The following is a 16240-nucleotide window of genomic DNA, read 5'->3' on the forward strand; positions in this document are numbered from 1 at the left end:
AAACGTGAATTCAAAGTTCATCACTTTTCATGTGTAACAACTGACTTTCCAAACACAAATCAGATATATCAAGATTTTATCAACTATAACATACGCCCGGCTGCACCTGATATTTATAGAACCCTTGCAGTATACCTCAACTAACCCAGTTCCAACTCACCACAAGCATCAAAGTATAGAATGGCGCCACAAAACAGAAGAATTAGAATCAGAATACTTCAAAATACATTTACGATCTCTCAGAAATAGGGTTAATGGTTTACGAAAACAGTTTGCATGTTTAGGGGGAGTCACATTAATTGCACTTGTGCAGAAGACAAAGATGAGCAGTATTTTAATCACTTAGTTTTTGCACAGACAGGATTACTAGATAACAAAGTTACCATAAATTAGGAAAAGCCTCTGGCATTTTTCAAGCTCAGTATCTTCTCTGCACTGTACAATTCCACAATACAACAAATAGTGGTGCTACTATGCAAGGAAAGGGGTACAACCTCATGATGCATCAAGAGCACTCTGTCACCTCTTTCTGCGCTTTGGTTCCACCTAGAGATAAATCAAACACAAATCATTGTGAATTACAAGCTCAACTTTTTCCAGAGAAAAAGATCTATATAATAGCAAATTTTGTATTCAATATTTTTCAGAACCTTCTAACATCTAACAAGTTTGCACTTCAAAAACTTTAATCTTTCATATACAATGCAATGCATAAGTTGATTGTCGAGAGCAAGCTGGACAAGAAGGAGCACTCTTGTAGTACAAGATATAGGAGAAGAACAATCCACATGAACTAGTGTTGCATATGAAACAAGAAGAAAAAGATTCCTATGCCTGTTGCTGCCTATCAGATGGAGTAGGAGTGGAAGTGAAAGAGAATTCTATATTCAGAGAAGATTAAGGCCAATATCACCTTATAGATTTGCTAAGTCCAACTATTATCTATAGATGCATTACACAGACAGAAGGACATGTATTATAAGTAAGCTTAACCTACATATACTATTGACAAATAAATGCAATTATCCTATTCCCCAGACTGAATATCAAATAAGGATCATTTTTTTTTTCTCCATTTATCCATTCAAGTATCATTATTGACAAATATGACTCAATTTTTCATAACTAAGTAACACCAGGAAAAGCTCAATGCCCCTGAATATATTATTTGCCATTTTACACGACCTTCTTTTTTTCCTTCTTCTAGGTCAACAATTGGGCCGACCCTTGAGACATCTTCTGCCGCTTCTTAGAAGTTAGAAGGTTATAGAGTTGCAGCGCATGACTGACATATATTGCGATATAAACTTCATTACTGAAAATGAAAGAAACTCACTAAGTTATGACATATATTTGTATGCGTGATACCATATACTGTAACAAGGCCTGAAACCCCATGACACAAATTAATTCATTACTAGTGTACATCAAAAAAGGAGACACACAGTTTACCTTTGCTTCAGCAGCTGGTGACACAGGAAATGAGTTCAAGGACCTTTTGGCATCATCATCAGATGAACAATCAGAACACAAGAACTGATCCAGTTTCTTTGCTTCTTCAATGGTCATACCCATACAAGAAGGATGAAACCTTCAACCAAAAAATGCATTAGAAATACCCTCTCAAAAAGTGATCCAAGGAAACTTCATGAAACTGTACTTAAGTCAAGATAACTAAAGATAATGTTCACAATATAGTGATATGGATCCAGAAACATGAGAAACTACTATTCTATCAGCAAGCATGCAAGAGCATAGACAGGCACAATTACACCATTACAAAACGGCAACCTGATTCAAACCATGAAAGCTGAATACTTCACATCATAACCTCCCATGAAGGGATGATACTGGTCTACCCTCCCCAAATCCCTCCCAAATGGTGCGGGTTCGGGCTAGGGGATGGGTTTTAATTTATGGAGCCGACTAGGTTCAGGCAGATCTCCAGTTTTGTCCAAAACCCCTGAGTAATATTTGCAGATATATTTAATTTATTTAGAATGTTTTACTATTATTTATACATTTATTTTCAAAATAAATTGTTGTGTTTTAACATAATAGCATATTATTTAGATATTTATAAACAATAATCTTCACTTTTTAAAGGGATATTAATTAATTGAAGAAAAAGAAAATTCTTCTGGGCATACGGGTTGGACCTACGGGAGTCGAAAATCTGGTAGGGATGGGGTGGGTTTTGGTCCAACTAGAGCCAAAGCACGACATGTCTCTAGGTTTTACTAAGATTAAAGAGGAGCATGACCCAAGTCTAGCCAAACCTACTTCATTGCCATTCCCACTCGCATCCTTGAGATTGCAGCAAGTAAGAAGCTAACTAAACAACTTAACCTTCATACTATAACCCTCTACATGGATCATTTTCTCCTGATCCAACCAAAAAGGTGATGCTAACCAGGATGGTGTATTGCCAAGTAGCAACCTTTGCTAGCCAGCTCTCTAATTTCTTACAAATAGGAAACGGAACAACTTTGATTGATCAATATATCGAGGGACAATTCATGTTTCTCAACAAGTTTTTATTCATATAATTTTTCATTTGACCCTGTGTTCTAAGTTCATCTTGTTTATTTGATATAGAAAAGTCACAGGAACATTCTTCCCCTTATATTTCATATTTGAATTCTCACTTTCAAATAAATTAATGCAATCTTTCTCTTATTGAAAACAGAGAGAAAACCACTAGATGCCCAAAACGTTGAGGAAACATAAACTATTGAAAAGACAAAAATTCTGAGAGACTTAAATGGGCAATTTTACATACAATAGGAATCTATCTAGGTGGCAGCAACATAAATCACTACCAGGCAACCCTCGTAATTTGAATTGTGAAAATAGGTCAAAACAACCAAGCTTAAGGGAATATATCACTTTTACAGCATTTCTTATTATTTCTGGAAGAAATTTGATCTAATAGTAAAGAATGCCTAATCAGAATGCACTTGCTTTCTGCTTGGCATCTTTCTCTTTGCTCTGTAACTTTAGCATTTTGTCCACATTCCTGTTATTAATCATTAAAATGGTAAAGGAAACTCCAATATGCTGCACACAATCACTTCCTCAGTCTCAGGAATTTGGGCTGATTGACAGGTTTTTGATTGATTTACAAGGGACTATTTGGAATTAACTTCTCTTGCACAGACTAAGGGTGTTTATCATGAGGAAGATGCACCTCAAAATCAGGTACAAGCACAGGATAAGGTAATGGAAGTGGTTGATCCTGATGGTACAATACTCTATTATTTTCTGAAATCGCACTATAAATGTGAGATCAGCTATTAACCAGCTGGCCAGACTGGAGGACATGGAAACCACTGTTTGACTGCGTTAGAGTTGGTCTGCCTTTAAGATGGAGAGAGGGTTTAGAAATCTAAACATATAAAATAGAATCACAGGTATTTTCAACTATGTCTGGTATACCTCCAGCAACTAAAGAAATTTAAAGAAAAAGTGATTGTTGAAGATATGGAATTTAGACATCTTCTTCCTGCTTCACTAAACAAATTGATTAAAGTGTTCGACATTCAAATTCCAAATTATACTGTGTACTTAACATACTTATAAAACAAAGTTAGCATACCAGTCTTTGCATCCTTCACATTGCACCATGAGATCATCTGGGTTATAAGGCATCTCACACTTGCAATAGCTTCAGAAACCAAAAAGCAGAAGAAAAGGATATTAACATTAGATAACAGAGATGCATTCTCTGCATTTTCAATATCTAAAATCCATCACCAAAATCCTAAAAACTAAGACTCACACAGCAACACGGTCAGGAGTGAAGCTTCCAGTAGCAGCCTTGTACTCGAACCTACAAAAGTAATCCTCCGTTCCCACATTCTCAAGCTTGGTGTAGTTCTTAAAGCTGTGAACAATGCACTTTCCTTCAATGGTGTGAGCGCTCTGTACATCATAGTGGTCAGACAAGAAAAGCTCCTTGGCACCATGGAACTGCCTGCGGCCCCCAATTGATTCCTCAGGGCGGTAATACCACCGCACCCGCACTTTCACATTATTCCTATGGTCGGCCTCAATTTTCTCAACTCTTGCCACATATGGTGGCTTGTCTGAGTCAGATGGTCTCATCAACACACAATCGCCAGCTACAGAAACACCCACAAGGCTTAGTCCAGCATGTTCCTGAAAGTTTATCTTAACTAAACTATCACAAATACAGAAATTCTAGGTGCTAGCATAAATATCGGCACACAACGGTGCATATAGGAGAAATAAAAATCACCAAAATCATACGAGTTGAAGTATCTCCAAAATTCGCACATTTAGAATGTTGCATACAGATACGAGCATGCATATATAAGGTATGGCCATGGCATAGTTCAAGCATAGCACAGAAAAAAAACTTTTACAATACAATCTTTTCGGCCAACTATACAGAGCAGGAATGGGGTAAGAAACTAGTTACTAACAACTCCAGCAGGCTACCTCCACACAAGTTGAGTCCATACACCAATGCGCACATTGAGATACAACCTAACAAGCTCAAGAGAAACTTAATCAAAACTCACACTGCCAACAAGCAAGAAACTATCAATAAAAATTACACAAACAAGGGGTATAACTACGGAAGTTAAAATAGAGTCCATGGACAGCTAATAGCAAAATATCAAGCCATTCCAGGTTCTAATCAACACCAACGTCACTTCCCACTTCCTAAAAAATGGGAGCACGTTTGTGCGCCACAAAGCATGAACCACGGATGTCAAACAACCAAAAGAAGGAAGAAAAAAAAACATTTCAAAACTGACTTTTAATAATTCAGCTTACAAAAACACAAGTAAACCACTCAGGTCATAAAGCATCGAAGGCGATAAATTACAACAAGGAGGGAAAAAAAAAACAAAAAGGAGCAGAGAACACGGAGAGGGAAATGTAAATACGTCTGACAACTTTGTTGGTCCCTTTGATAGTGTAAGAATCAAGGTCCTTTTTCCCCGGCTTCGTCTTCGCCATCTCTTTGTGTTTTCTTTATTCAGCAAAGATCGAAGGAAGTAGAGCTGATTTCAATTCAATTTTGATGCTTAATTTCAGGAGTGGAAAGAGAGAAGCAGAAACCCTTATTTCGGGGTTGAAGGGAGAAATTTGGGGGGTGGAAGAGTGCTGTCGGAAGACTGGGGTTCAGTTTGCCCGCGGGCAGCTCTCCTAAGATAATACATACCTTTCATTTTTATCATTATTGTCAACGCAATCGTAATTATAATAAATTTATTTACAATAAAACCTTTATAAATTAATAAATATTTTAAAATAATACAATTTTTCAGTCCCGACTTGAATTTTTATAAAAAAATTATCAAATTCGATAAGATAATAAAATAATAATTTTTTTGAAAAATTCCTTTACAAATATTAAATCCTATTAAAACTTTAAATTAATAATTCATAAATATTAATTATAAATAGAGGCCTCATTACATATCTACTAGAAAAAGACACTATGATTGTCACTTATTCAAAAAAGTATCAATAATTATGATAATTTTTGTGCAAAATATAAGAGATAATTTAATGAAATAGACGTATCAATTGTTGCAATGATGGACGTAAAAGCCAAATTCATCTTGTGAGCTATTTGTTATGTTGTTGGCTTGAGAAATTAGTGGAAATAATCTTTACTTAACAAGAAGAAGATTTGGATGAATGGGGTGATCCTGAAAAATAAAAAACGATGTATTGAAACAGGACTCCAGCCTGCAGTCCCGATTAAGAAGAAGATTTGGATGAATGGACTCCAGCCTGCAGACCCGATTAAGAAGAAGATTTAGATGAATGGGGTGATCCTGAAAAACAAAAAACGATGCACCAAAACAGGACTTCAGCCTGCAGTCCCGATTAAGAAGGATAGTTAGAAAGATAAAAATAAATTCTAAACATTCCAATGAAAAAAAACTCTCAACACATATAACCCCACTAATATTAATCATCACATTTCCTACATCTCTTGTTTTTGTTTGTTTTGTCAAACGTTATTGCTTGCTTTGATGGGCTTGTGTTAGGTTGTTTCAAAAATGTTGTCCTGCCAATTAATGCCATACTAAGTGGACAAGTAGTGAACATTGCTTTTGAAATATATAGGAAAGAAAGATGTCATCTTCCATAAGACAATACTTTACGCATTTGATCATTCATGGATGATATTGTTGACCTTTTAGATGAGAAGACATGGTTGGGTGTTATGAATTATTTTATTTTCAAATTGAGATTTATATAGTATATGTTCCATTCATTTATTTTCAATACATATGTAGTAAATTTGCTGAATTTAAAAAATCTCTCTCTAAATTAATAAAATTTCATGGTCCTAAGGTTATTAATTTATAGAGGTTTTACTGTAATTGTATAAAAGTTAGAAAAAATTACATTCACACCCCTAAACTTAGATCTAAATACACAAGCATTCTGTACTTTTTATAAAATTATAAATATACCCATTAATACTGTAATTTTAATTACAAGTACACTCCCTCTTCAGTGACAAAACTTTGAGCAACTAGCATTTGAGGTACATTACTCTAATACCCCTTCATAGGCATACCTGAAATTTGCAACAAATAAAAGGGTATTCGTGTATTTAAATCTAACATGAAGAGATGTTAATATAATTTATTTTAAAAATTAATCGAACAATATCAAGATCAATTTGTCCCGATAATTGCATAATTAATTATAAAAGAATAACATCAAAATAATTAATTTTAAAAAAGTAATTACAACATTTGAATGTATAATTTTACTAGTTTATTTGTTGTGCAATATGTGACATGCTTAATATCTCGTTATACGGTATATAATTTGATTTGATTTCATATAAGTCTTATAATTTTCTTACGAAAAGTCGTATGAGTTTATCTTAAATTTTACTGAACGGGAGTAAGCTTTGGGAGATTTGTCACGTTTGACAGAGATCAGACGAGCTTTTAAGGATGGAGTTCGAATGTAAGATTTAAATATTGAATATATTTTTATTTTTAATAAAAAATTAGCAAAATTCTCATCTACTCATGAGTGTTCTCTGGTTCATGAGAGGTGTCCAATTACTCTATTGCCCCTAATTGTTTTGTGGTGTACCTACACCTTTATGTAGGGTACTATTGCCCAGCTAGTTACCGTTACGAGCCTTTTGTAGCTGTCCGCTGTCGGCCCCCTCTTTGAACACAGATAAGGAAAGCACACTCGCACCAAAAACACACAGCTCCACGCACACACACACCAAAAACACACACTACACACAGTGAAAGGATGAGCAGCGGCGGTGGCGCTGAGGTTGTTCTTCCCTTGACGTCATCTGGTTCTTCCTACTCTCTCACCACACATGTATCTTACAGGTTTTGTTCCCACCCGACGTCCCCTTTCTTGTTTCTGTGTGTGATTCAGTGCGTGTTTGTGTGTGTGTGTGTATGAAGGACTTAATACATGCATTTTGAGCTGGGTAATTTAATTATTATCAAAATATTTTGTGGGTTTTCCTGTTAGTTAATCGCACAGGGCTTTTCTTTTCGTGTTTTTGTTTCAGGGATTGTCTGAAACCTAGTGGGAGTTTTGGCTAAACTTATTCGAAACATTGTCCTACATGTTGTAAGAGTTTAACGATGTTGAAGTTTATTTTAAAAATAAACTCTGGAGGTGTTAAAATAATAAAGTGTAAGAGCTTATAAGATGCTGGAGCGTAAAATAAGCTTATCGTATTGTAATAATGATAAAAAAAATCATTAAATTATTCAAATTTAAATAATATAATTAGATGTTTTTTGCTTTCGTGCGAAGACATTATGCAGGCCTAATTGTACTGGATTTTTGCTAAATTCTTGAGACAGAATTTCGAGTGTTCTGCTATATTGGTTGTAACATTGTTTTGGCGAATCTCTCATAGCATTGGGCTTCATGAACACAGTCGAGTTGTTGATGATAATAACGGTTGGTCTTGTTTCAGACCGGCGATAGTGTATTGGAATATTATTGAATTTATGAAAAGAGTGTTGAACACAGTCAAGTTATTGCCTTTTACTTGAAGAAATTCATCATTCCCCCTAATCGGACTTTAGAGTTGAAACATACATCCAGTTGGGAGAAAATGTCCGTATTCGGTGTCGTTGAATTTCTTCCGCTGTTGTCATGGAACAATGTATAATGAGTGCAATTCAACAACATATAATGTTCTTGCCGGTAGGTGCTCTAAGATATTCAGCAGGCAGGCCACTGGAGGCGGCACTGTGAACATGTGGTGAGGGTAGTGGGATCTAGTTGTTTCCTCTTCATTTACAAGCTCCAAGGGAATTTGATTTTACTATACTTGTGACATTCAAAGTTCCGTTTAGTCGCGGTATACTATATGTCAATGTTGACGTGGAGGATCACAGAAGACCCTGATTAAGTTAATTTATCTAAGCATAAAGTTCATAGGCTCTAAACCACAAGGCCACTATTTTTTCTCTAGGCAGGAGAAGAGATTTGCAGGGTTGCATTTGGATGGATGTAGTTGGATTACGTCTGACTTCATTTTGGAGTTTAGGATTTCAAATGAGTTCAGTATTGGTTGGAATTAATATCCACTGTGACAAAATGTAATAAGCACAGAGGGGTAAAGAATGTGCACTCCATTCTAACCATAAGCTCCACACACTAGTTATAATGAATTTGAAATCCTTATCTCAAATTCTTGAATCCAAACACAACCGCTCATTTGAATTCTATCAAAATCTTATGCTGTTGGCTTGGAATAGTTTCTGTATTATCTGTTCTCTGTCGCACTAATTCCATAAAGGAGTATGTGGATTGATGGATTTGGATTTGGAGAAAGGATTTTAAATGACCCCATGTAAAAAGAATTTGAAATCAATCCATATTCATCATAGTATAGTTCAAAACTAGAAAGGAAGGATTTGAAATCCTTTAAATTTAAAATTATCAAAACATATTCAAAGGATTTGTTATTAATCGTTCAATCCAAATGGAATCTAAGTTCTTCTTCCCTTTGTTTGTGTGTCATAATGCCGATTTCTTAAAGAACCTTATGCATGTGGTTTTATTGCAAGGAAGTTAAAGAATACTTTTCTATCTTGACAATCTTTCTGATGCTCATTGCTTTGGCAGCTGTGGCTCCTGCAGCTATGAACTCAACCTCAACTCCTGCAACCGCAACATATCAGTCATCGACGCAAACTATGAAAAGTCAATGAAACGAGGGGTCATTTCGTTCTTTTCAATCGATGAGAGCAGGTTTACACAGATAAGCAAGGTCCGGTGGTTACCCTACTTGGCATCCAAGAACTCGTGGAGACTGTTCCAACGACGAACCAAACTGCTGTGTAGAAATTGCGGGAACCACATTGGCACGGCCAGGAATGTGGATGATACTTGTTCGTCTCCATTTCAAGTGGTCAAGCAGAGGTCAGTGACTTGGGACGGGATCTCTGCACGTAGAACGTATGAGATGAGAATACGGTCATTGAGGCCATTGTCCTTTGAGGGGTCTGCTCTCTTGATCTGAACTTCAAGGAGGATGGTAGAGACAAAGTCATTTTTTGTTGGATGTATGGTAGAGACAAAGTCATTTTTCAGTTTGTTCATTGCAAATGAGTGTAGTCAAAGGTGAAGGAAATAAGAGTTGGTCATGTCATGAATGTATTATAATCTGTGAAATGGTTCTGTAATTTAAGCTCTTTGTTGTAATGTATTGGATTGCTTAAACGTTTTAGGTCTGAAATTCTGCAATTAGGTATAAAAACCATTGCCGGCAGAATTGCACTTTTGATCTCGCTAGATAGGCTTTCACTTTTTATCTCAAACTTTACAGATCGAAATTTATAGTTTCAAAACACTAATATTATGTTTGGTTTCGTTTTTTGCCCATTTCAAAAATAGGGTGGATGCTTGGATAGGTTTATCTTGGGTCATTTTTGGGTGTTTGAAGGTGTTTTTGCACAGTAAAAGTAATGTCTTAGAAATATTTCCCTTTGTTTCGGCAGATTGTCTGCCAAAGGCCTAGAGAGCTCATCTCCCCTCAATTTTCTTCTTTCCCACCACAGCACAACGACCACCTCTCCCAATTTTGTAAAGGCCGCCACCTACACCGTTCGACTCCCCTCACCAAGGCGAATATTGCTTCCTATTGGATTGTGATCCGGCTCGAAAACTCTCAGCTCCTTCCCAATCTAGTTAGCAGCCTTGCGTGCGTACTCAACAGTACTCTGCAAACAAGAAACGAACATTACTTAGCCGGGATGTGTCCCGGCGAAGATGCTCCGACGCTCAAGTCAGTTCTCATATCAAAGTGATAACCCTCTTTTCAGGATAGCATTCAATGTTAAAAACCAACTCAAAGCTTACCTCTCCCTTCAGATTTTTCCCTTTTATTTCCCTGCTATCCCGCCATATTGGCAGGTTTATTCACGTCCCCATGTTCACTGTCCACCCCCGTAAATGGTGCTGAGTGCCCCCGTTTATAGGCATCAAGTATGCTCTAAATATGTAACCCTCAAGGGATTGACTCTTGGTCAAATACCTTCAGAGTATGTAGACACTTTTACCCTCGCCCGGAGGATATATTGGTCTTTTCCAGAATTACCATCATCATTACTCCCCCACTTTTCGGGTGACATCACCCTAGAAGTCGAAAAGTCTCGTCCGACTGTTGAGCTGATGATCTCGGAGTGTTTTCGAGCTTACACGTGTCGCTCATCGGCCTCTTCTGCAATTTATACCTTTTTTACAATACAGATGTCGCTTGTTGGTTGGACAACGGTCGAATTTGAAACCGCATTCCTTGCAATATATATACAAATTCATTTCAAATTGCTCCTTCCTTCTCCCATACTCCCAAACGTTGCTGTTCTGAAGAATTCAATCTCCAGTTGCTTTCTTCCAGTGCCTTCTTCGTCGACTTTCCTCATCAGCTTTCGATCTTCATCTCCATTGACAGGTACTATGTCTTCTCCTAACACTTCTGACATAGGATCTAATTCTGCTGCTGTCTCTTCCTCTACTCCCTCCAATATACTCCTTAGAGACTTAGTGCCTTCTAGACGTAGATCTCGCCCCCCTACTCCTCTAACTAGGTCTAATTCTAACGAAGCTCCTGCACCCGAGTATTCCCCCTCTACATTGCAGCGGAACCCCTGGATGGAGATATCTAGTACTGTGAGGTTACAGGTCCAAAATATAAGGGAGAAATTTTTTATCCCTTCTAACTATGAAATAATTATCCCCCGACCTACTGACCGTATGCACCAGCCTCCTCCTGGCTTTTGTTCTTTTTCCTTACAGCATTTTAAAGCTGGGTTGCGTTTTCCTTTAGCTCCTTGTGTAGCCCATATTTTACGTCGTCTGAATATATGCCCTATGCAATTGTCCCCCAATTCGATTCGGCATATTATCATTTTCGTCATCGTCATGCGAGTACATAGGTTTGAGCCAAGTTTTGAAAATTTTGGGTCATTGTACTCCTTTACGACTTCCGCACGGTCTGGGGATGCTGGTTTTTTCTACCTAACCTCTCGCAAAGAGTGTAGGTTCCTTGATCCCCTTGCTTCCAATGTTGGCCCTTGGAAGACTAAATTCATTTTTGTCAAAACTCCTACCGGTCGCGAGTGGCCCTTTTCCCTTGATTGGAAGGTAGATACACCGACCCCTGTGATCGAAGGTGAGGGCTTAGATGGGGATCAAATAAGCAGCATTACCACCTATCGGTATAATCCGAAGAAGCTTTTAGTAGAAGAAATCCTCTGGCTTGCTCACTTAACACCTGCTCCCCTCCAGGTAGAGGGTTCCTTAGGTGATACAATTTCCCAGATTTTATTCTGTCTGGTATACCAATCTTTTTTATCTCTAACCGATCCCTTTTTCTATTTGCAGTGAGTATGGTGAGTCAAGCTCGCCTTAATCGTCGACTTCGAGCCCAATTCGAAGCTCGTGCTCGTGCTCGAAGTACTGCACCGGAGACCTCTTCTCATCCTACCCCTGTGGGTTCTTCGACCCCCGACGCAGATGTTCCGCCAGCCCCGGGGTCCACTCCTATCGAAGTTGGTAGCGAAGAGACACAATCAAGGGGTTTTCGCCAGCCCGCCTCCGTAATTCCTTCTATCAGTGTAAGGTCGCAAGATCACCTCTTGCCTGTTGAGGACCTTGCTGAAACTTCGAGAAAACGGAAATCCCGTGGTAAGTCTCCCCTTCGTCCCAACTCGATCAGATCACGGTCTGAGTCTGGCGAAGGGGGATTACCCTCTGAAGAGATTAGGCTAGAGGAAGAAAGGGATATGACCATGCTGCGGAGTATCACAGAGTGTTGGAGGACTGCCCGGTTAGACCTACGTGGTCCAGACCATCCCCGAGCTCAATTGGAAGGTGAAAAATGGGTTCCGGATTGGCAGATCTCTCCTCGAAGTTCTGTCTTTAAAACCCGATCAGGTCAAGATTCTTGGGAATTGTATGATGCGAGCTGCCTCCCCATCGACCAAGCTGCTCTTTTACATACCCTCTTCACCAGAATGGAAGAACACTGTGCCCATTCCCTAGTTCAGGTATCTTTCTTTCTGGCTCCCTTCTCTATCCTCTACCGTTTCTTTAACTCTTGTGTTTTATTGCTAGACGGCGAACTTTATTCGAGGCTTAACTCTGAAATGTGCTGGTTTTCGTCAAAACCATCTCCGAGCTGACCGCGCTAATCGAGAATTGAGAGCTCAAATTTCAACCTTCCACTCCAAAGAAGAAGAATGGCTGCGGTCGAGGTCGTTGATGGAAGCCCGCATTAAAGAGTTAGAGACTCAAATGGCTTCCGAAGCAGAGAAAGCAGCTGCCATCGGGGAAAAGAGAGGTTTTGAAGCTGGCCATGCGGCGGGAAAGATTGCGGGAGCCATTGAAGGTCGTGAGTCCTTCCTCAAATCCGAAGAATTCACGCAACAAATTCGTGAGGCTCGCCTTAGCGGTGTCCGGGATTTTCTGAAAACATCCACCTTTGACACTGCCATGGAAATTAAAGCAGCCGACTATTTGATGCAAGGATTTGATCGATGTAAGTCTCAAGCGACTCTTCTCCACGGCTTTGCTCCGGGCTTTGATGTTTCTCGCCTCAATCCTTGCCTCGATGCCAACCTTCAACCTCTACCAGATGAAGATGACTCCCCCATTACTGAGAATGATGAATTTTCTGTTCTGTTAAGCGAGATAGAAAATATGTAATTCGACCCTTGGAATCTTCTGTTATTTTATATAACATCCCTTCCTTTGATCGTGATAATTTGATCTTTCACAGATTCAATCTACCTTTTTAATTTGTTTTACTCGTATAGATCATAGAAGAACTATTTCTTGAATTTCACAAACAAAGAAAAGAACTTTATTTAGCCTTTTCCAGGCCATATTCTAACCTTTCACAGGTTACAAGATATATCGGTCTTTTACAAAGTATATGTTCATAATCTTTCACAGATTATTCTAACTCAGAGCTAACATCCTTTAGTTAAATAGCCTTTCTCAGGCATCCATTTCAGGATATTCTAAACATAGAATCTTTTAAGATTCTGTATGTTCCACGGTCGAGGTACTTCATTACCTTGAACATCTTGCAACTTGTATGTCCCTTTCCCGATGATCTCAACAACTTTGAAAGGCCCTTCCCAGTTGGGATCGAGCTTCCCCACATGCTTCGAAACCTCCACCTTTCTTAATACCAGGTCCCCAACCTGCAACGATCTGGGTTTTAAATTTTTATTGTGACCCCTCAGCATCAGACTTTTATGGTGCAACATCCTTACTCGCGCCGCATCTCTTTTCTCTTCCACTATGTCCAGGTCGAATGCTCGTTGTCTTCCATTCCTCTCTGGGTTGAAGCTTACAATCCTTTGCGATTCTTCTCCTATTTTTGCAGGAATTACAGCTTCAGAACCATAAACTAAAGAAAAGGGAGTTTCACCTGTTGAAGTTCGAGGAGTCGTTCTATAAGCCCATAATACTCATGGGAGTTCATCACTCCACTCTGTCTTCGAACTCAACCTGGCCTTCAAGTGCTGCAATATAGTTCTGTTCGTGACCTCCGTTTGACCGTTCGATTGGGGGTGCCGTACTGCCGTAAAGTTTTGCTGTATCTTCAGCTCTTGTAACCACGCAGTTATCTTTCTTCCTTGGAATTGTGTCCCATTATCAGATATCAACACCCTAGGTATTCCAAACCTGCAGACTATATTTTTCCATATAAAATTTATTGTTTCTCTTTCCGTGATTTTTGAGACAGCTTCTGCCTCCACCCATTTAGAAAAATATTCCACCGCTACTATGACAAACTTCTTTTGAGCTCGAGCTGGAGGGAAAGGTCCCATTATGTCTATACCCCACTGGTCGAATGGACATGTAATTGAAACAGGGGTCATTGGCACTGCATGCGTGTGAATCTGTGAGGCAAATTTCTGGCATTTCTCACACCTTCGTACAAACTCCTTGCAATCCTTCATCAACGTAGACCAAAAATACCCCTGTCGGGTTACCTTCTGAGCTAAGGATCTAGCCCCCGAATGATTTTCACAGCTTCCTTCATGAATTTCTTGTAGAACATACCTGGCTTGTGAGTCATCTAAGCATTTGAGGAGAGGTCCTTCTACCGTTCTTTTATACAATTGAGTCCCTACTAACGCAAACCTTGGAGCTTTAAACTTGATGCGTCTAGCATGCCCAGCATCAGCAGGTAAAATCCCCTCTCTAAGGTATGTTGCAATATCTTCTATCCACAGACACCTTGAAGTTACCACATTGGTTTCTATCCCTTCTGAGATCGCTGATCGTTCCTTTACCATCACTGTGATTTTTCTGTCCTTTATACCTACTAATGTAGCCCCTAACTTTGATAAGGCATCGGCTCTTTCATTCTCACTCCTTGGAATTTGTTGGACAGTGCATTTGGAGAATTTCTGCATCCATTCCTTTGCTCTCTTCAAATACTCTGTCATAGACTTCTCTTTGGTTTCATATATTCCCTCGATCTGCATAGCGACTAACTACGAATCTGTGTAAACCTCAAGGATCTGCGCTCCAGCTTCCAATGCTAGTTCCAGACCCAAGAGTAAGGCTTCGTACTCGGCTTCATTATTTGTAATAGAAAAAGATAGTCGAACAGCGACCTCAATCTCCATACCTCCTGGTCCCTCGATCAGTATCCCTGCTCCTCCATTGTTCGCATTGGAGGATCCATCCACGTGTAACATCCATATTTCTAGATCCTTTGGAACACTAGATATCTCTACCATGAAGTCGGCCAAAATCTGAGTTTTCTCTGCTGTTCGACTCTGATAAGTGATGTCGAACTCCCCCAATTCAACTGCCCACTTTATCATTCTACCTGAAGCCTCTGGCCGGGTAAGAATGTTTTTGAGGGGATGATTCGTCCTTACCACTATTCGGTGCGATTGAAAATATGGCCTTGGCTTCCTAGCTGTCACCACCACAGCCAACGCCAATTTTTCGATCTCAGCATATCTGGTTTCCGCTCCTTGCAACATCTTACTCACATAGTACACTGGGTTCTGAATCTTTCCCTTTTCTTTTATCAATACCGAGCTAACAGCATCATCAGAAATAGCTAGATAAAGATATAATATATCCCCTTCTCTGGGATTTGCCAAAAGAGGCGGCGACCTCAAATAAGTTTTTAACTCCTGAAAAGCTTGCTCGCATTCCTCGGTCCAATCAAATCCTTTCACTTTTCTTAATATTTTAAAGAAATGTAAATTGCGATCTGCAGATCTAGAAATAAAGCGATTAAGAGAGGCAATTCTACCTGTTAACTTCTGAACCTCTTTGATGGATGTGGGTGACTTCAGATTCAATATGGCCTCTATCTTCTCTGGGTTTGCTTCTATTCCTCTTTCGCTGACCATATAGCCTAAAAATTTGCCTCCAGCGACACCGAATGTACATTTGCTGGGATTGAGTTTCATCCCATGTTCTCTCATGATCGCAAAAGCTATCTTCAAATGCTCCAAATGTTCATCCGGTTTATGACTTTTAACCAGCATGTCGTCCACATACACCTCCATGGTTTTCCCGATTTGCTGAGCAAACATCTTGTTCACCAACCTTTGATACGTTGCCCCTGCATTTTTCAATCCAAAAGGCATAACATTATAACAAAAAATACCACGATCAGTCACAAAGGAGGTCTTTATTCGATCTTCCGTTGCCATATAAATTTGATGATACCCCTGATACGCGTCCATCA

The 16240-nt window shown here is 39.0% G+C and overlaps 2 protein-coding genes across 3 annotated transcripts; one reads left to right on the forward strand and one right to left on the reverse strand.

The window, feature by feature from the left end:
• Positions 1–202: 202 nt before the first annotated feature.
• Positions 203–5185, reverse strand: LOC105168122 (chromatin remodeling protein EBS). 2 transcript variants are annotated; one of them, XM_088883865.1, is made up of 5 exons: positions 4920–5185; positions 3782–4161; positions 3599–3667; positions 1453–1591; positions 203–546 (listed from the first exon to the last, which is right to left on the reverse strand). In XM_088883865.1, exons 2-5 carry the CDS (start codon positions 4105–4107, stop codon positions 520–522), a joined length of 561 nt encoding a protein of 186 aa, XP_088739991.1. In that variant the 5' UTR covers positions 4108–4161; positions 4920–5185; the 3' UTR covers positions 203–519. The 2 variants fall into 2 exon arrangements, with proteins under 2 accessions (XP_088739991.1, XP_011086372.1); XM_011088070.3 differs by having other exon boundaries at positions 3782–4124; positions 4920–5183.
• Positions 5186–7178: 1993 nt separating this feature from the next.
• LOC105168123 (uncharacterized protein At4g08330, chloroplastic) lies at positions 7179–9798 on the forward strand. Its single transcript, XM_011088071.3, has 2 exons — positions 7179–7364; positions 9130–9798. Exons 1-2 carry the CDS (start codon positions 7279–7281, stop codon positions 9524–9526), a joined length of 483 nt encoding a protein of 160 aa, XP_011086373.1. The 5' UTR covers positions 7179–7278; the 3' UTR covers positions 9527–9798.
• The last annotated feature ends 6442 nt before the right edge of the window (positions 9799–16240 follow it).

The sequence above is a fragment of the Sesamum indicum genome, linkage group LG8 (assembly GCF_026168435.1).
Source record: "Sesamum indicum cultivar Baizhima isolate 11 linkage group LG8, ASM2616843v1, whole genome shotgun sequence".
Lineage (NCBI taxonomy): Eukaryota > Viridiplantae > Streptophyta > Magnoliopsida > Lamiales > Pedaliaceae > Sesamum > Sesamum indicum.